A 21,174-nucleotide genomic window follows, 5' to 3' on the forward strand; every position below is an offset into this window, starting at 1 on the left:
ACTGGTGTGAACTTTTCAAATCCCAAAGCCCATCCCCACTGACACACCTCCTCCAACAAGGCCACACCTCCTCCAACAAGGCCACACCTCCTCCAACAAGGCCACACCTCCTCCAACAAGGCCACACCTCCTCCAACAAGGCCACACCTCCTAATTCATTTACTTCTCAGTTCCACTCCCCAGCAACATTCAAGTGTGTGAACCTCCGGGCTCATTCCCACCCAAGTCACCACAGTCTACTAACAGACAAAACAATCAACTCAGAAACACACTGTGGGAATGTCATCTTCAGGGGTCATTGAGACAGTGGGATTGGGGTGGGAAACAGACACACAAGTTGAGCTTTCAGCTCCGTTGTTGTTCCTATTTTTTGGAGTTTAGAGCTTCACTTTTTCTAGTATGAGAGTCTGCCCTCTGTTTCTAACGGTAAGAGAATAAAAAGGAAGTGCCTTGCACACCCAGCCTTGAATGTATTCTTCCGGTACATGTTAGGCCAGTCACCACTCTGGTAATAGACTACTGGCCCACGGAGCCAGCAGGCATGCATCTGTGTGTTTTTGTTTGCTTGTTAGCATGTTGATAGATACTGTCCAGGACTCAGCTTGACGCATTTACAACGCACCGCCCATGACTCAGAGTGCGCCTTCTGTGCTGGACGTATTACCAACGCACCCGCCCGTGCACCGGGGTGCACCTTCTGCCCTTCTAGCGCTTTAACTTGGCTCCTAACCACTCTGTTTTCAGGCTTCCTCTTCTCAACAACAGGAAGGATTGGTGGTTTTCTTCCCAGCTGGTTTGCCCTGTGATCCTGAGGAAGACAATGTGTGGGGAGGAAGGGGACATATGCAGATGCAGCTGTCGCATCATTCCTGAAGTCACAGACCTAGAGTACGACCACCTCATAAGGAACCAGCTGTCCCACACGGATCAGATCATTGTAGTCTGTGTGTTCTCAGCTAAGAGACAGGACAAGACTATAAAAGAAGTGACTGAACTGTACAAGGAAATGAACAGGTCTAGAAACATGCCTTGTGTTCAGGTGAGTGTTGTGGGGGCAAAGACAAAGGGGGGGTGTGTTTGCTTGTGGGTTCCATTTTAATACACTTCCCCAGCCACGTAAAGGATCAAAGAAGAACTTCACTTTCCTCCTTTGTATTTTGGCATTGTAATACATTCGTAGAATAAGGTCACAAATCCCTTTTTGAAGATTATATTTATGTATGATATATGCAGTACTCTGCCTGCATGTGCGCCTGCCCACTAGAAGAGGGCACCAGGTCTCACTATAGATGGCTGTGAGCCACCTTGTGGTTGCTGGGAATTGAATTCAGGAAGGTTACAAATCTTAATGACGTCACTCTGGGTTTTGATATGCTTTTTCTCCCAAAGAGAATACTAGAAACTTGAAGGGAAAGGCCTGGTTGGAGATGGTTACGTCCTGGGTCACAGCCCCTAGAGATTAATGCTTTTCTTTTGCATTTGCCTAAAAGAATTGTTATAAAATTAGATCACCCCCACTGCACACAGATATTTCCTCCTACGTTTCTCTACCATGCTGTTTTTTGTTTTTGTGTGTGTATGTTTTTGTTTTGTTGTTGTTTGTTTTGTTTTTTTTGTTTTTTGAGACAGGGTTTCTTTGTGAAGCCCTGGCCGTCCTGGAAATTACTCTGTAGACCAGGTGGCCTCCGCCCAACTGCCTCTGCCTCCCGAGTGCTGGGATTAAAGGCATGCACCACCACTGCCGGGTTCTCCACCTGTTGTAAAGCAGCCAGGTTGGGAGCCATCCCCAGAATCATGAGCCAAGTAAACAACTTTAAAAAAACATATATGCTTTACCTCGGGCCAGGTACTCTGTTATACCAACACAAAATGGGTCAAAATAGGTATACAGTATGATGGATTTTTGGAATATAATGGACCTGTATATTATAATGGACCTGTATATTATAATGGACCTGTATATTATAATGGACCTGTATATTATAATGGACCTGTATATTACCACCCAGGGGAAGATATAGAATATATCCAGGCCTGAAAAATCTCTCCTGTCTCCCATCTCTTCTCAGTAAATAATCTATTAAATTAGCCAAGCTCAGCCAATCGTATTCTGATTTCTTTGCATGGGTAAGTTAGTTTTGTTCATTCTTGATGATTGTTGTATACTAAAAAAAAAAAAACAAAGCAAAACAAAACAAAAAACCCCACAAAGTATAACTTCCTGAGCTATAGAACAGGAACCAGAACAGTGAAAACCATCTACCTGCCAATATCTGCCCCCCTCCCCCCCATTCTGTGTCTATGGCAGACATCACTAATCCATCTTTCTTTCCTTCCTGGCTTCTTCCCTCTTTCTCCTCTGCAAATGTCCCTTCTTTTCCCATCCTATGGCTTCTGCTCACTTGAGGCTTTTGTCATCTCCCAAGTCACCTCGAACTGGTTTGACCACGTCTGGTCTTGTTCCCACTGAGGTTTCCTGCTTATTACGGGGTGTTCTTTAGACCCAGGGGCACGATCACGCAGCTTTCCTGCTTATCTTCTCAGCCAGTGGTTTCCAACCTAACGCTGGGACCCTTTAATGCAGTCCCTCATGTTATGCTGAGCCCCAACCGTAAAACCGTCTCCTTGTTGCTTTAAAACTGCAATTTAGTCACTGTTATGAATTGTAATGTAAACATCTCCTATGCAGGAGATCTGATCTGCAATCCCCAAAGGGGTCGAGACGCACAGGTTGAGAACCACTGCTTTCAGGACTTCCCTGTGGATCCAGGCCAAGTTTCTGTGGCTTGGCTCTCCATACTAACCCCAGGAGGACTATTAGGCGATGAGTCAGAGCACATAGTGCTTGCTCTTGAGTAGGCTGAGCCTGCAAAAGCCAAAGGCCTGGACTCCGTCAAAGCACTAGCTGCCCCTGGGGAATTGTCTTTGGGGCGCCGCCCCGCCGTGTGCCGGAACAGCTTCTGGGGAGTGTGTCATTGTCTGCTACAGGCCTGGTGGCCTTGTCTGAAACTTGGTAGGGGAAAAAAATCATCTCTCTGATGAAACTACAAAGCTTTACTTCCCATGAGGATAACCTCAGTTATCAGAAGACCGGTTGGTTTCTCTTTCCCCTTGCTTACTCATACAGCACAAAGCTCAAAACTGCATGGTAATAAACAGGTAAAACCTTCCAGAACACCAGGTGCAGTCATGTCTTCAATCCACAGGGAGCTTCCAGTTATTTCTATTGGTGTAAGGCAGGCAGGCGGACTCTAGAATTTTGGGTTTGAGGACATGAACACTGTTGAACGGAGCCAAAGCTTTTTTGGCTGTTTTTCCATATGGTGGAGTAGTACAGGCCTTCAATCCCAGGACTCAGCAGGTCGGTGGGTTTCTTTGAGTTCAAGGCCAGCCTGGTCTACACAGTGAGTCTGAGGCTAGCCAGGGTGATAAAATGAGACCCTGTCTACAAACAAACGAATGAATAAAACAAAACAAAACAAACAACAAAACTCCCTACCAAACCTCTGGGTTTTTTTTTTTTCTTTTTCTTTAGAGTCGTTTGGATTCCTTCAGATTGCTCAAATACGACATTGCCTCTGCAGCTAAGTTTACAAAGTCTAGCTGCCCACTTCTAGTTCGAAGGCACAATCTCACCCCGGGAATTTTCTTGGTATGTGTTTAAGATTCATGACGGTAAGACACATGTTCCATATGTTGATTACCCAACTCAAATTCACTCAAGATCAATAGAAGGCTAAAAAGAAGGCAAATACAGCTTCACTAGAGCCTTCATAGAGACCCTGACCATAGGCCTTCTTGGCGCTGGAGGGATGGCTCAGTGGTTAAGAGCGCTGGTTGCTCTTCCAGAGGTCCTGAGTTCGATTCCCAGCACCCACAGGGTGGTACCTCACCAGTCTACAACTGTGGTCCCATGGAATCCGATGCCCTCTTCTGTCATGCAGACGAAACACTCATATAGGTAAAGTACATAAATAAATCTTAAAAACAATTAGGTCCCTTTAAAACAGAGGTGCCAAATCGTCTACCATATGAGTTGACAAAGAGATTACTGAAGTGACTACAAGTCAATTCTCACCTTTAAGAAGCATACTACATAAGCTAACTGAGGAGGAAATAAAGATATAAAAACTTCCAACCAAGTAGAATAATACCATAAGTGAAACAGCCTTATGAGGTAAAATATGGACTTTGAAAGCAAGGCCGACGTTAAACCTGAGTTCCACTACTTGCCAGTGTGAATTCAGGCAAATTACCCCATTTCTCTTGCTTACAAAAAAGGGAGTGGTTGATAAACACATTTTTTATAGCTTTATCTAAGATAATACTATATATTACTTGTATACTGTAAGAAATGAAATATCTTGTGCTTTCTTTTTAAGATAGTGAACTCATAAAATTACTAGCAACTTTCAGCAAGGCAGTTGAGCTTGTTACAGATCCTGTAGCACATCATGGACATCTACTCATGCCACAGTTGGGCTTTCTGTCACTGTGGATTAATTTGTCCTCTCTAGAAATCATCCATGAAGTGCGCTGGCACATACCTTTGATCCCAGCACTCTGGAGGTAGAGGCAGGGGGAGCTCTATGAGTTCGAGCCCAGCCAGAGCTGCATGGTGAGACTCTGTCTCAAAGAAATATAGAATTTTGCCTAAAAGCATTCATACAATAAGGATTCTTTGGTCTGGCTACATTAGGGAATCACAATGGTACTTAGTGTGTGTGTGTGTGTGTGTGTGTGTGTGTGTGTGTGTGTGTCCATTTAGGTCAAAGCTCAATCTTGGTGTCATTCCTCAGGGACCATCCACTTTATTTTTTGAGACAGGGTCTTTTACCAGGGCCTAGAGCTCTCTGACTAGCTAGGCTGGCTAGCCAGTGATCCCAAGATCTATTTCCCCATCCGTGCATCCTTGGCGCTTGTGTTAAATGTATGGCCACCAAGCCCAGAGTTTTACATAGGTCCTAGGGATTGAACTCAGAACTTCATGCTCACAGAGGCAAACACTTAGCTAATGGAGGTATAATTTCCTCCTAGCTGGGCGGTGGTGGCACACGCCTTTAACTTCAGCCCTTGGGTGGCAGAGGCAGGCTGATCTCTGTGAGTTCGAGGCCAGCCTGGAAATAAGGGGAAAAAAGAGCCTCCTAATTAAAAAAAAATCCTCTCTAGGTGATTTTAATGAGAAGCAACAGACTTCGATGGTCTTTCAAGACCTTTCTTCCTTTCAACAAGCAAGTGGACAAACCCCTAGTTTCATCTCTAGTCAATTGATGCAAAGCAGTGAAATATAACTTTATAAGAGTTGTGTTTTGAAAACGGGGGTCAGGCATGGTGGCGCACACCTTTAATCCTAGCACTCAGGAGACAAAAGCAGGCAGATCTCTGTGAGTCTGAGACCAGCCTGGTCTACACAGTGAGACCCTGTCTTAAAGAAGGAGGAGGAGGAGGAGGAGGAAATGGAGGAGGAGGAAAAGGAGGAGGAGGGCTGCCATTGTATTATTTACTTTTCTCATTGCTGTGACAAAACAGCAGGGAACTCAGGGAAGGAGGTTGGCTCAGTTTGAGTGTGCAGTTCATCACAGTTGGGAAGCAGAGCGAGGCAAATGCTGCTACTTTGCCCCTCTCCCTGTTTTTTCTTTTTATTCATAGGACAGTGCCACCCACACTCAAGGTGGGCCTCTCCCCTTCAGTTAACCCTGTTCAGAAATGCTCTCACAGACATGCTCAAAAGTGTGGCTCATAGACCTTTCTAAATCCAGTCAATTCTACAAAAAGATGAGCCATTGTGGCTCTCAATATTTATGAGTTTTATTCTATATCATATATATATACACACACACACACACACACACATATATATGTCCTATATACCCAATGAGTAATTGCTGTGTGTTTTATTATCTAAGTATTCACAGTAAGCAAGGCGTGCTGGTGCATGCCCTTGACCCCAGCTCTCAGGAGGCTGTCTGAACTAGGATCACCACAAGGTAAAGGTCAGTTTGTGCAAGACCCTGCCTTTCCTCTGCCAGAGGAAGGAAGGGAGGAAATCCCTCACAGCCACTCAGAGGCTGGGTGCAATCCTGATGTTGTTCTGGTAGAAAGAGGTAGAAAGGGAGACTCAGACTAAGCAGTTTGTTCAAGATCAAGGAGCTGGTAATCAGAGATTCCGATCCAGATGTCCTCCCACACCAAGGGCACTTTTAATGAAAGACTGTGGGAGCTGCCACGAGGCACTGTCCCAGCACACGGCATTGCTTGTGGCTGTGGTCACCATGTGGGTGAAAGCCAGCCTTTCAGGTTTGTGTGGAAAGTAAGTCAGCTTTCTGCAAGTGCCAAAGGACTGTTAGGCAGGAGAAAGGGACTCAGTACAAATGAGACAGGACATACGACAGAAGCTTTATCCTGCCACCGTCGAAGGTGGATGTAAAAGAGAGACCGGTCACCGTAGACAGTGAGTCATTCTGTGTAGTAGTGGTGTCTCCCCATAGCGCCTGGCTGTCACCAATGAGTGCCTCGCTCCTGTCTGCCTAATAGACCCTGGGAGTCTTGGCAGATAAGATTGGTTGATCTGCAGCCTGGGTGGGTTTCCTGTAAATGTACCAACAGGGGGTGTGTGTGTGGGTGTGTGTGGGGGGGGGGCGCTGGATGGCTGGACAACTTGCTCTCCTGAGCCTCTGAAACAAGCAGCTTCCTATTTAAAGCCTGGCTGCCAAGCTGAGAGACCAGTTAGGCTTCAGCCTGCTGAATTATCTGTCCACTGGGTGACAGTGTTGCTCCACTAGAAAGAAATGTTGCCTTGTTCCTGAGCCAGAGTACTCCAGACCCCTAAAAGGAAAGACTGCAGGCGGATGGTGTGTGGAAGGTAGCTGGACGGGCACAGGCTCCCCTTTGTTCTTAGAATGAGGCTGAGTGGGTTTATATTTTATCCCTCAGCGGTAAATGTGGGTGAAGGATCATCTGCTGTCCCCTTAGGCTCCGTTCCTTTGAGGATGGATATGACTCCCACAGTAAAATGAACCTACGCTTTTCTGATAGTTTAATGAGGGCAGGAAGCTCTCGAAGAGCACTGTGGAAACTGAGCTGAAAAATCCATGTCAGCTGTCAGTCTTGGTGAGAGAGGATTTGCCCTCCAGGCATGCATGCGTCTGCCGCACCGTTCATTACCCAGGGCTCCCAATAGGACCACGACTGTCCTCAGGGAGCGGTACTGCCAGACCTCCAGGTCACAGGTTTACGCTGTTCAGTCTCCTCTGAACGGATCCCTGTCTCCAAGGTGGAAAAGCACAAAGGTGAGACAAGCAGAGAAGCTTCTGGCTCAGTGTGACAGGTGGAAATGATGGAAGCATGTTGTGAACCACACCAAAGAGGAGGGGACCACACAGCTCAAAGGAATGAGAAAGAGAGCTTTGAAAAAGGACTGATAGGGGCTACTGTCTGTTTTCTTCCATTGCTCCTCCCCAACATGGAATGGAAAGAATAATAATTCACAACACACTAACTCATTACAGTGCTTTTTAAAATTTTTTATTTTTATTATTTTTTTACTTTTTAAAAATATTTTTATTTATTTATTTTTATTATTTTTTACAGTGCTTTTTGAGCAACAAAATTTATATCGATACTAAAGCTTTTTAATCAGGTCGAAAGGCTAAAATAGAATGCCTAATTTAAAAAAGCACATCCTCAAGCTTTTATTATCACAAAACATTCTCCTCTTTTATATCATTGGGTCCAACCTATTTGTACTAATTAACATGTTTATATTTTAGTACATTTAATAGTGGCTTTTAAATAATTTATTTTTATTTTCTGTACACTGGTGTTTTGCCTGCATGTACGTCTGTGTGAGTAGTGTGTCAGATCCTGGCTTTACAGACAGTTGTGAGCTGCCATGGGGGTGCTGGGAATTGAACCCGGGTCCTCTGGAAGAGCAGTCAGTGCTCTTAACCACTGAGCCACCTCTCCAGCTCCACTCGCCATTGAGTAATACTTGACACACTGAGTAACACAGGACGAAGGGCCACAGAGGACAGAAGGCTCTCTCTGCAGCTCAAGTCACTTCCCTGCCTCAGCTCTGTGGACACCTAAGGGGGCCTCTTCTGACTCTTCTGTGCTACACCTCGACACCATGAGCCTCGATAGGCAAACCTGCACCCACGAGAATTTGATTCCCTTCAGTGTGTGGTAGGGATGCCTTGCCCAGGCTTCTAGTCTTACCCAGCAGGGACCAACCACCCAACTGTAGAGAGGGCGGGAGGGTCCCTCAAGAGCGCTTCTGTCGCAAAGGTTGAGTGCTTAGAGGGACTAACGACAAAAGGGCAGTTTCTCCAGAGAAGCAGGCCCAATGTGACACCCAGGTATGTCTGCCCTTTCCCCCAGTAAGTCACCGTGAAGCAAGACTAAAAAGACAATGACGTAGAGCTCCGGACACCTTCACGAGCCAGGGACACCCTCACCTGTTTATCTCCGGTACAGACATACTTATGATCTGTTTCTCTCTTCACTGTCCCTTCTTAGATGTCTCGTCAGGAAGCTCTCTGGAGGCTTCTGTGATGCTTCTGTAAACTGAGCTGGGGTTGCACTAGATGATCTCAAGGCATCCCCCAGTTCCAACAGTCAAAGCTGAAAAAACGCACGTTCTGATCAGGGGCGGAGATATAGCCCTTTTAGGGCCTGTTGAATTCCTGTTTGATGGTTGACCAGGGCTACAAAAGATGTATCTTTCAGGCAAATGGGGGCGGGGAGTGACATTTACCATGCCTTTTGTAATGCCCATTAGCCAGCCTAAGACGCTGGGTCCAGTCCAATCATCAGCACTACACAGCCCCACCCTCCAGAACAGGACACAGCTATTTTTATTGTTTTAATCTATTGTGTGGGCCTGTGTGTGCAGGTGTGTGTGTGTGTGTGTGCAGGCGTGTGTGTATGCACATGAATATGGAAGACAGAAATCAGCGTCAGGTGCTATTCCTTAGGCTTTGTCTACTCTCCCTATTTTATTTTATTTTATTTTATTTATTTATTTATTTATTTTGGTTTTTCGAGACAGAGTCTCTCTGTATAACCTTGGCTGACCTGGACTCACTTTGTAGACCAGGCTGGCCTCGGACTCACAGCGATCCGCCCACCTCTGCCTCCCGAGTGCTAGGATTAAAGGCGTGGGCCACCACGCCCGGCCCTACTTTCCCTATTTTAAATACAGGGTCTTCTACTGGCCTGGAGCACACCAAGTAGGCTAGAATGGCCGCCTCATGAACCCCACAGATCTGCCCCCTCGACCTCCTCAGTTCTGGGATCATTAGCATGCAGTCTGACTTTTCACATGGAGACTCTGGCTTCATACCAAGCATCAAAAACCCTAGAAGCGACTGCCTTGAGCATATCTGGTTTGACCCCCAGGAACGAGGATGTAGGTTCTCCATAACTAAGAGGCCTGCCCTGCAAAGCTATATTTAGAAAGTCCTCTAACCACATGGCCAGTCAAAATTGTGTGTGGCTATCCCAACAAATTCAGGAGACAGCGGCCAAACTTACTGCTAAGAAACTGATTTGTGACGCTGAACTCAAAAGGCCACAGTGTCGAAGGGGTACGACAGTCATAGGTAGACATGTTTTGTCACTACCGAGACAAAATACCTGACAGAAGCAATTTAAGGGAGGACAAGTTTATTTCAGTCTCAGTTTGAGAGGGCTACATCACAGTAGGAGTGGCAGGCGGGAACGGTGGTCACTGGTGACAGAAGCGTGTGGTGGTGGCTTCTTCTCATCGTGGTGGACTAAGAAGTGGATGTGGACTGCAAGTAGGGGTGGGCACAGCTTTCCATGGCCCAGCCCTAGTGACCTCTTTCCACCATCCCGGCCCCACCTCCTAAAGGCTCCATGGCTGGAGACACATACTCCAACCCTGGGCCAGTGGGACCACTCCAGACTCAGACCATAAGAGAGATGACGTCAATCTTAATGTGAATGTGGTTTGTAAGTTTCATCACCAGAACCCACCAGCCAAACTTGCGACATTGGGCAGCCAATCTTTTTTTTTTCCATTAAAAAATATCCTTTCATTTATCCTTTGATAATTTCGTGCACATAAACAATGCTTCTTGCTCATAGGATCCCCTTCTTCTCCCTGCCACCGCCCCCCAGGCACCCCAAACACGTCCCCTTTCTCTCTCCATAGCTTCTCCTTTCTGTTGGTGTTGTAGAATAACCCACTGAGCTCAGCTAATGTCGCCTGCCGGAATTTTGGCTGCCCTTGTGTAGACGATCATAGCTGCAATGAGCTTGTGAGTCCGACATCCATGTCAGGGCCAGAAGACAGCATCTCCCAGCACTCCTCTCTATCCCCTGGCTCTTACATCCTTCCTTCCTCTGAGACAGATGTTCTCTGAGCCTTGGAAAAGAGGTATTGATACAAACGTCCCAATTAGTGTGACGTACTCAATAAACACATCTTCTCAGCACTTTGGCCTGTTATGCATCACCTGCTAACCACTACAGAGAGAAGTTTCTGGAGGTGGCACTAATTTATGAGTTGATGCATAAATACTTAGAAGGCCATCTGAGGACATGCTCTTAAGCAAATCAGCAATAAAAGCTTCTTCCCTAGGGCCTGTGGTCTCCAACCCATGGCCTTTCGACCAGATTTACAGTTACCAGACATAAATTCCTTCTTATGGAGCAGGCCTGAAATCCAACTCAAAACAGTTGGTTACTCCCATAACTTTCGGGCCACCATTGCAGCAGTGGGTACATCTTGCCTGGCAGGTGGGTACTGTAGCATGGAGGGTTGGCCACAGGAATTCCATTGAAGTCTTTTCTTCCTCAACGGCCTGCACAGCATCTTCTAGCACTATGAAAAGCAGTCATTAGGGATCACTACGAGCTTGATTTCTCTATGGCTGAGGGAGCGATGTTTTCAGCAATGGGGGTTTTACTATCTGGTTCTCGTGGAAAACCAGGGGCCTGTACTGTTAGTGAGGCCTCTGAAAGCGCACCTGACCAGTAACTCATAGGGAGGAGTCTTCATGTCCTACTGCTGTGAAGAGACACTATGACCAAAGCAACTCTTTTAAAAGAAAGCATTTATTTGGAGGATTGCTTACAGTGTCAGTAGTTCAATCCACTATCATCATGGCAAAGAGCACTGGGCTGGAGCAGTAGCTAAGAGCTACAACCTTATTCCTAGTCAGGGGGTGGGGTGGGGTGGGGGTATGGAGGGGAAGAAGTAGTAGTGGAGGAAAGAGGAGAGGGAGGGAAAGAAGAGAGGCTGTTTGTGTGTTATGTGTTATGTGCATGCATGTTTGCGCATGCACATGCTTGGGTCTGAAACCTCAAAGCCCACCCTCTGTGACAAGGCCACACCTCCTAATCCTTCTCAAATAGTGCCACTCCCCGATGATGAAGCAGCCAAGTAGATGAGCTTAATGTGGTCATTCTTATTCAAACCACCACAGGAGGCAACCCATGCCTGGTACTGAGAGTTCTCATGTAATTACACACGTGTTCTGGGGAAACCACTGTCCACTCATGCAGTGTTTGTGTTCCAACTCCTTGTTTTCAGCTGTGTGACCCTGGCTGATAGCTGCTGAGTCCCAGCCTGGCCTTGAACTTACAGCATCATCTTGCTCTCGCTTCTCGAGCACTGGGTTACAGCAATACCATAGCAGCTCTGGTACCTCATGTCAAATCTGATTTTTAGAGGCATGTTTGGCTAGGGGCTTGCATATTTGGGGAGAAAAGCCTGTATTTATCAAAGAAGTAGAAACCATCTGGTTGGGATTAAGGTCATGACATGTTTCAAACTCAGGAGTTTCAGTGGGATGGTGGTGACATGTGCCAGTAGTGACAGTACTCAAGAGATGTGTCAGAAAGGCCATGAGTATGAGGCCAGCCTGGAAGTGCACAGCAAGATCTGTCTCAAATGGAAAACAGAAACAAAACAACAACAACAACAATCCAAAACCAAACCCCCTAAACTCAAGAATTTCTAATACAGCGTTTCTTTCCTTAACTATGCTGACAAGGCTGTTCTAGCCCTCTGCTTTTTAAGTATGCCTATTAGTTTTTCAAAAGATTTATTTTTATTTTTGTGCCTTGGTGTGTGTGTGTGTGTGTGTGTGTGTAAATGTATGTCACATGTGTGCAGGTGCCCTTGGAGGCTAAGTGGTTATAAACTGTCCAGTGTTGAATGCTGGGAACCAGACTGTCCTCTATAAGAGCAGTACAAACTCTTAATAACCACTGAGTCACCTCTCTAGCCTCTTTTTGTTGTTGTTGTTGTTATTTTGTCTTTTTTTTTTTCCAGAGCTGAGGACTGAACCCAGGGCCTTGCCTTTGCTAGGCAAGCACTCTACCTCTGAGCTAAATCCCCAACCCCTTCTTTTTTTAATTTAAAAAAAAATTTTTGACATTTATTCATCTATTGTTTTGAGTATGTGTGTGTGTGGGCACTCATGGACAATGTGTGTGGTGTGTGTGGTGTGTGTGCGTAGGTCAGAGGATAACTTGCAGGAGTTGGTTTTCTCCTTCCACCATGTAACTAGGGAGGAAGCTCGGATCATTAGGCTGACTGGCAAGCACCTTTATCCACTGAAGCATGTTGCTGGCCTGACTCTGCTTTTTAAACAGATTACTCGGGTATTAGTTAAAGAATTCTTACTATATTTTCCAAAATTATTTACAGCTACGATATTTGGGGCTATATAATTCATCAAAAAGTTATAAACTTTAAAAAAATTGAGTAAACAGGAGCCAGACCTCAGCATGCAAAGCACACTGCATCCTGCCTCGAGCAGTGGCTTGCAGGCGAGCATGACCATAAGTGGGCCACTGTTCCACTGAAGAGGTCTTTACTTCGGTCGCCGGGGGAGGGGGCAAGGCAGGGGGGCTCGGTGTGAGACCCCTGGCCTGTCCACTGACCACTGAAGGAAATCCTCACATGGAACTTCTCAGGGTGCTCGCCGCGACTCAGGGAACATGGTTCCCATATGTGCCAATAAGACTGCGGACAAGTTGATCCGCTGAGCCAGCTTCCTGCTGAGGATGGGGAAGTGGGTCCATACCATGATCTGGGAAGAGTGCAGTGGCCCTGAGAGTGGCCCAGAAGACTGTCGCTAAAAGAAGCAGGCAGAAGCTTCTGGCTAGAACAGCCAGTACAGCAAACCTGTGAGTTGGTATCTATAAAATGAGATTTACCCCCCTTTGCAGGTGGCTGTGCCTGGCAGGCCCAGGGTGCTGGAAAAACTGTCAACTGAAAATGTTAGTAGATAGTCAACAAGGAATGAGTAATTACTGGCTTACCGTTAGGCTTTGTCTTCGGTGAAACCTGTTAATAGCTTTCTAAACTTGTGACAACTATCCTCGAAGAGCAAGAAAACTGGATCACCAGAGGTCAAATTGTCAAGACCTTAGACTTCAACTTGACTTCAGATCTAGTGGTCCATCGGCTCTGCCTCGGCAAAGCTCTAAGGTTCAGTTTTGTTTCAGAACACCTGAAGGGCTGAGGAATAGTACAGCTGACCTGGAGACCAGAAAAGCCAGTAAAATCTGCATCTACCCTGTCACAGCACAGTTTTACTGTACAGGTTTCACATCTAAATTTTATTTAAATAATCTCTGCAACATTTTGTTCCAAGATGCTTAAAACTCTTTCTGGCTTCAATGACATATGTCCTAACTCTATCCTATTGGCTTTTTTGGGGGGTGGGGGTGTTTCAGGGTTTCTCTGTGTACTCTTGACTGTCCTGGACTTGCTTTGCAGACCAGGCTGGCCTCGAACTCACAGAGAGCCACCTGCCTCTGCCTGCCGAGTGCTGGGATTACAGGCGTGCGCCACCACACCAGGTAGCTCATGAAAGCCAGCCTCAAGGCCAGAGTGTGTGGCAGAGCATGCTGGTGGACAGCTTCAATGCCAGCACTAGTGAGGGAGACACAGGCTTGCCACAAGTTCTAGGCCAGCTGGGCCAGGTAGGGACTAAAGCGGTGGGAGAGCAAGAGTGAGGGCATGTGCTAGAGATTTAAAGCTTTGGGACTAGATCTGGTCAAACTGTAAACCGCAGAATCTGAAGGTTTTTATCTGTCCCCCCCTCCCATTTAACATTTCTCTGCATGATTATCAAGATGTTTTTCAAGAACTGGACACTGCAGCATTGTCACTCCTTTCTTACTAGGCTCCAGGCAGCAGCTTGAATACACATTGGATAAAAAGCATGCTTCCAATGAGTGAATGTAAGACCCAAGTAAGAATAGAGTGGCACATGCCTTTACTCCCAGCACTCGGGAGGCAGAGGCAGGTGGTTTGCTGTGAGTTTGAGGCCAGCCTGGTCTACAAAGTGAGTATAGGACAGCCAGGGCTACACTGAGAAACCTTGTCTCAAAAAACAAAAAAACAAAAAACAAAACCAATCAACCAACCAAGGAATGAAGTGTTGCCAATTCATCACTTCCCTCTTTGCCTCTTGTTTGTTTTCTAGACAGGGCCTCACTATGTAGCCCTGGCTGCCCTGGAACTCTGTAGACCAGGCTGACCTCAAACTCACAGAGATCCACTTTCCCTTCTTTACATAGGCATTTTAGGTCCAAGGGGAGAAGTTCTGGCTAAACATCCTCCTTCTGCCACTATTGAGAAATAATGGTGTTTCACATCTTATAGAATTTCATGTGCATGCTCTGCAGTATACCTTTGCTATTGGTTATAATAATAATGCATTAATGATCTATTATTAGCCATCTACCATAGTTTCACCTTCTAAGTTCAAGCAAGACTGTGGCTTCATGGCTAAGCCATGCATGAGTGTTAAAGAATTAGTCTGAAGACCAAGTACTTGGGGTCCAGGAACCACACAGAACGCAATTCATCCTGTGCTGACCATGTAGCCAGACCTAGGAAACAGATTCTTGTTTCAGAAACGATGAATTTTCAGAAAATTCTATTTCCACAGAGGAAACATTGTGGTAGAACACTCCCTCGTGATGAAAAGATCCTATCGTCTAAAGGGAAAGGATTAATGTGGAGCCAGAGAGAGCTACTACTCCTTTTTTAAAAAATTTTTTTTATTTAATTTTAACTTATGTACATTGGTGTGAGGGTGTCAGATCTTGGAGTTACAAACAGTGGTGAGCTTCCATGTGGGTGCTGGGAATTGAACCTGCAACCTTTGGAAGAACAGACAGTGCTCTTAACCACTGAACCAACTCGCCAGCCCCTACTACTCCTTTTGAATTTACACATTTTTCTAAGAGTTTCAGGCTCTCCGTTAATTTTTTAAAACTCCATTAAATTCTGTGCTAGAATACGTTTTTAAAGTTTTAATTACTTTCTTCTCCTGCCATCCTTAAGAGGCACTGTTTACTCCCAATCTCTAAACGTTCAAAGAGAATGTGAGTTGTTTGCTGTGTCTCAAGACTCACCTTCTGTCACACCTCAGTGTGGAACAAGCTTGGTTTGACACTGAACAGCCAACCGTCTTCATAAATGGTTAGAGGAACAGGGCTGGAGACATGGCTCAGGGCGTGAGGACACCTAAGGCTTTCAGAGAGGACTCGATTCAGCCCTCAGCACCCAAATGGAGGCTCAAAACTGCTTGTAACTCCATCCCAGTCTGTGTAGCCTCCGACACATGCATAATCAATGAGCCTTTTTCTTAAATCTGAGTGATTTAATGGTTACACAATTTGCAGAGTTCTCTGTTTTGTTTATAATTTCAATCTACTGACTTTTCAAATGCAAGAGCTCTGTACTGTCTTAGCGGTTAGCTGTAAAATAAAATAAGCACATTACAATGCTTAAGAACACATGTTGCGGGCTGGAGAGATGGCTCAGCTGTTGAGGGCACTCACTCACTGTTCTTTCAAAGGGCTCGGGTTCAAATCCCAGCACCCACATGGCAGCTCCCAACTGTATCTCCAAGACCTGACACCTTCATACAGACATGCATGTAGTCAAAACACCAATGCATATAAAATGAAAATAATTAAAAAATAAAAACACATGTTGGCATCTTTTAGCTTAATTAGCACATCAGTTGGCCACTTTGGATGTGGATGGAGACAACTATTGGGCATGTTTCTTTAGCTTTAAACTTCAAACTCACATTCTAGAAATATGTATCCTGTATACACACACACACACACACACACACACACACACACACACACACACACACACTAATACTTTTAGTTGAAGTTTTTCTTTCAAATTAATAGGGCCATCCTTAAGATTAAATACTGAAAATGTTTCATTAATTTCTTTCCAGATGTACATTCGAGGAAAATTACTCTTTGCCAACTTTATTTTTAATGGTTACAGCACATCTGCTAAAGACCTTCAAAAGCAAATTGTGAAGACAAGAAACGATTATCACATGGGCTACTTCCTGCCCAACGACTTCAGAATCCAGTAGACTAACCACACGTCTCCTAGGCCTTCTCAGACAAGGACATGTCTCAAAACTTGTTTTTTTGGGAGGTACTTTTTTTCTCCTTGATTAACTACTTGCTGGAGAAAGCAGTTAATATCTTACAGAGTTCCAAGAAAGACTACTTTAGTTGTTCTGAGGCTCCCAGGGTCTGAACCACTGGACACCAACTTCCTCTCTGATGCTGGTATGTCTTTTCTGTCAGGAGGTTGACATACAACTTGCTGTATCAAGAGGGAAATGGTAAAAATGGACATTTTAAACTCAAGCCAGGCACCGTGCTACTGCACACCTATAATCCTAGCGTTAAAAGGCTAAGGTAGGAGGATGACTTGGGTTTTGATGCCAGAATTGGTTACAGAGTGACACAGTGTCTCCAAACAAAATAAAACAACAACAACAACAACAAAAAACAACCAACCAAAATACCTGGATAATTTAAAATTAAGCCATTATTTTCACTCTGATAAATTACCACCAGGCCTTTAACAAGCAAAACTTCAGCTAATGAGTCAAAGGATTGCCCAGGTGATATCATCCTTTTAAATCTTGCATCAAGAGTTGGGAAATAGAATAAGGGAAGAGAAGTACCCACAGGAGGACGGGAAGGGACTTCTTCCCTTTAGTCACCAGATCATGTTGCAAACAGCAGGGTATAAAAGGGACACACAAAAATACACAAGGAATTTCAGATTTTATTAGAGAGTCTTTAAGTTTAGAAGGAACAGTTATACAGATAAGCAAGCCTACAATTCTAAAAGCTTAAAATAGTTGACAACAGTTGATGTGATAAAACATAGAAAATGATTATAAAGTACCACGTTTAAAAGGAGGCACCTGCACACATCCATAGCAGCATTGTTTGTAATAACCAAGGGGGGAGGGAAGCAGTCAGTGCCTGCCAGTAGGTGAACGACCCACAAGATGTAGTAAACACGTGCATTATTCAGTCCTAAAATGAGCTCTGTCACATGCTAAGTGAGATGAACTTGAGGGCATAACAGGGAACAGAACGGTGTCTGCCAGGGACTGTGGGAAGGGAGAAGGGAGGAAGGGGAACTCTTATCGCAATGGTAGGACAGCTTAAGAAAAATTCTGGAAATGCTCCTGTAAAGGCATAGACATTACCTGAATCGAACTGAGAAATGGTGGCAATGGCGAAACTGGTTATCCTAACAAAAAAAGTTCCCCCACAGGACTGTACAACCTCAGGAACTCAGTTAGGGCAGGGAAGTGTAACTTTAACACAGAAAGTGTACATACCCATAAGATAAAAGGAAAAAGGATCTGAAAGAATATTTCCGAAGGCTGTTTTCTGGGGATGGAGGGTCTCAAAGGTAGATCTCAGAGCCATGCACATGGTGGGCCAGTGATGCACCACTGAGCAGACTTTAAAAACTGAACAAAGGGCCAAACCTTGCCAAGATTGGTGACACACACCAGTAATCTCAACACTCTAGAGGTGGAGGCAGGAGGATTGCTACAAGTTCAAGATCAGCCTGGCCTACACAGCAAGTTCTAGGCCAGTCACTGTTAGTTACATAATGCAAAAAAATAAAAAAATAAAAAAATGGAGAAGAAGCAAAACCAACCACAACAAAAACAGGGCCAGGTACTACGGTGGTACATACTTACAATACCAGAACCTGGGTGGGGTGGGGTGGGGTGTAAAAGCAGAGAGATCAGGAGTTTAATGCCAACCTTCAAAGCTAGCCTAGGTATAAGTCCCTGACTTAAAAAAAAACAAAAACAAAAACAAAAACAAAAAAAACCAACCTAATTAAGCAGTTAATAATTTCCTATTTTCAGTGCCCACAATTGACTTTGTAAATGAGTACAATGCCTGTCCCCCTACTGACAAAACACATTGTACATCAACCTAATATGTTCACATGCATTTTAGCAATGCCCAAAAAAATATTGTCAGCTGTGCTCTCAGATAATATATCCATAAGGAAAACACTACAAGGAAGAAAACACTGAGAGAGAAGCACAAAATTGAATCTTTGGGATAAAGAAATCCACAGTATGAATGTGCTGTAGAACTGATGCTACAGGTGAGCTATTCAGGGGAGACACAATAGGTGCCAGGCCTTTTTTGTTTTGTTTTTTGAGACAGGGTTTCTCTGTGTAGCCTTGGTTGTCCTGGACTCACTTTGTAGACCAGGTGGGCCTGGAACTCACAGTGATCCATCTGCTTCTGCCTCCTGAGTGCTGGGATTACAGGCATGTGCCACCACTGCCCGGCTTGTCAGGCCCATTTTAAACTGTGAGCTGGTACCTAAAGTCGCTGGTGTACTAAGGATTGGCGGGAGAGCACAATGTTGAGTTCCTTATACATGGAGGGCTCGTTAGCCTGCACTAAACATCAAAAGCATACCATTTCAATGCTTACCGTAATTTTTGAGTTTGGGCATCCATGTCTTATCTTCCAAGTAAAAACAGTTGACTATGGCAATGCTGGCTGTGAAATTAGGCCATATTTATTAGATCAGAATGATTTAAAAGCCCAGAACAGCAGGGAAGAAAAACGAAGCTCTTAAAATGTTGTTCTGCAAAACACTGATGTAAAATCTGAGCGTGTAACCCAACCCATCTACTGTGTCACCTTACTTGCTGCCATGAGCCACAGAAAACTTAAAGAGAGCTATGATGTGCAGCAGACTCAGCAACAGGAAAATAGGCCAGTTTCTGAAACAGGACCCGAGAACCACTGAGCATTAGAACCAGAGGACAAGGACTGATGCCTTTCAGGAAGTGTGAATAATCAGCCAGCGCAAGGAGACTGATCTGGCATCACTGGAAGCAGTAATGAAAACACAGTTTTGCCCACTTTGGAGGAAGGCTGTTTTGAGGACGGTTTTGTGGCTAAGTTGCTGCCTCACAAATAGACATTTAAGTCTATTTTATCTGATGACAAAAGTTACAAGACCAGTTCTCCTCACTGGCAATTAAGAATAACCACATAGAATTTCTCTTATGGGAAAGTACTATAGTGTCAGTCTGGGGAGACCTTATGCTGCTGTCAAATGTTGTCACTTTGATTTCAGAAAGATTACCCAGCCAACGCTCACTAAACAATAGGTACACACATGAAGTGAATCGTGGTGAGGACAGGACGAGCAGTCAGCCTCTGTTATCTTCAGTCTTCACACTCTGGATGTTCCGGGAATGATGCGTGGGTTTAGGTTGGTTCTAGGATAGGCCCAGGGGCCTGGTTTGATCTGGGATCCCTGGGACCATACCTAGAACAAACCCAAACAAAACCAAACTCCTTGGGACTGCTTTCAGCTTGAATGGGCTTCTGGGCTTCTCACCCATGTGGGCCTCCAGGGCTGTACCGGGGCCACACACCAAACCTTTAAAGGGACAGGAGTGACATTCTTGGAGCCTTCTATACATTGTCACATGCTAGGACTGTGCCTAAGCACTGTCTAAGTCACAGTGTTGAACAGAAGGTACAGACTGGTACGAAAATAGACACAACATACTTGGACTCAGAAACCGAGTTAATTTAGACCTTTAGCTTGGAAGAAAAAGAGGGCTAAGAAGTTGTTTAGGTCATTACAAAAGAGTGAAGTTACAGATGACATACTTTAGTTTTAGAAGGAATGTTAAACAATAAACTTATTTGTATGTAGTCAACTATTAGATAATGCTATAAAACCTAAAATAATATCTATATTTAAGAAATAAGTGAGAGAAATATACCTATGTAGCATATTTAAAGACGGTTCATTTTTAGGCTTGTATAATCAGAAGTGTATGCACGTTCTAAACACTCTTTCTACTTCAGCAACATATGTGCTCAGTGAACTTCAGCACACAGTGATAAAACTAGCACCACTGCTGACAGGCTAAAGTGGAAACTTATGTACTGCATTTTAAAGCTACCATGTACATTTGAATATCACACAATCATCCCTCTGTAACCTCGGCTGGCCTGGAACTCACTATTGAAGACCAAGCTGGCCTTGAAATGAGACATATAGCTGCCTCTGTCTCCAGAGTGCTGGGATTAGAGGTAAGTACCACCACACCTGGATCTTACCACACATTTACAGATATGTGTAAACTCCTTCTTCCTGCTAAGTTTCACACATGCGACCCTGATGCGAAGCCCTTGTCTTTGGTGTCCGGCAACTGCACCGAGTAGAGCTGTGTTCCTTTAACAGCTTATCCAAGACAAGTTACAGCCACGCCTGGCAGCACTCTATTCTGCGGTGACGTCACCACGGGAAACTGCTTTGGACCACTCTCTTACAATTATTATATCATAATTCCCTTCCTTCACGTGGGTGACTGAAGGCCAGCTGCATGAGCGTGGCGTGCCACTCACACTGTGTATGAAGAAAGCCTGAGGCCCATGGTCACTGAAGGCCAGCACACAGACGGTCCAATCAAGGAGGGCTGCTGCTAGACAGAGCCTAACTGCGTTAGAAAATGTTAGGTTTTCATTCAAGAGAGCAAAGTCATCTTGACACACACACACACACACACACACACACACACACACACACACACACGAAAGGCTAATGTTGGCATGTCAACTACTGAATGACAGTGGAGATTCTGTCACTCAGTTACAGGCCTTAGCTCTGACGCTGGTGAGGCATGGGAGGCTTTTAATGCGCACTTCACTTAGAATGAAAGAGAGCAAAGATACTGTTTAAAAATCTAGCATATTAAAGACTAAATTCTTTGTGACCTGGAGTCTACTTCTCAGATTATCTTCAGTAACTAATGTTTTCTTATTTTC

The 21,174-nt window shown here is 44.9% G+C and overlaps 1 protein-coding gene across 7 annotated transcripts in view; it reads left to right on the forward strand.

Moving 5' to 3' along the window:
• LOC311604446 (uncharacterized protein) overlaps positions 1-21,174 on the forward strand; it is a 97,336-nt gene that overhangs the window by 66,927 nt on the left and 9,235 nt on the right. For 4 of the 7 annotated variants that reach the window (XR_014781495.1, XR_014781496.1, XR_014781497.1 and 1 more), the window contains exons 15-17: positions 745-1,039; positions 3,536-3,652; positions 16,254-16,602. Coding sequence is in view for 2 of the 7 variants with exons in the window: in XM_084794391.1 (XP_084650517.1) it covers positions 745-1,039; positions 3,536-3,652; positions 16,254-16,400 (559 nt within the window). In the remaining 5 variants the exon portion in view is untranslated. Of the gene's footprint in view, positions 1-744; positions 1,040-3,535; positions 3,653-12,951; positions 13,181-16,253; positions 21,171-21,174 lie in introns of those variants that run through there. The other 3 variants (XR_014781498.1, XM_084794391.1, XM_084794392.1) reach the window with 3 other exon arrangements.

Source organism: Acomys minous, assembly GCF_964271855.1.
Source record: "Acomys minous genome assembly, chromosome: 9".
NCBI classification, from domain to species: domain Eukaryota; kingdom Metazoa; phylum Chordata; class Mammalia; order Rodentia; family Muridae; genus Acomys; species Acomys minous.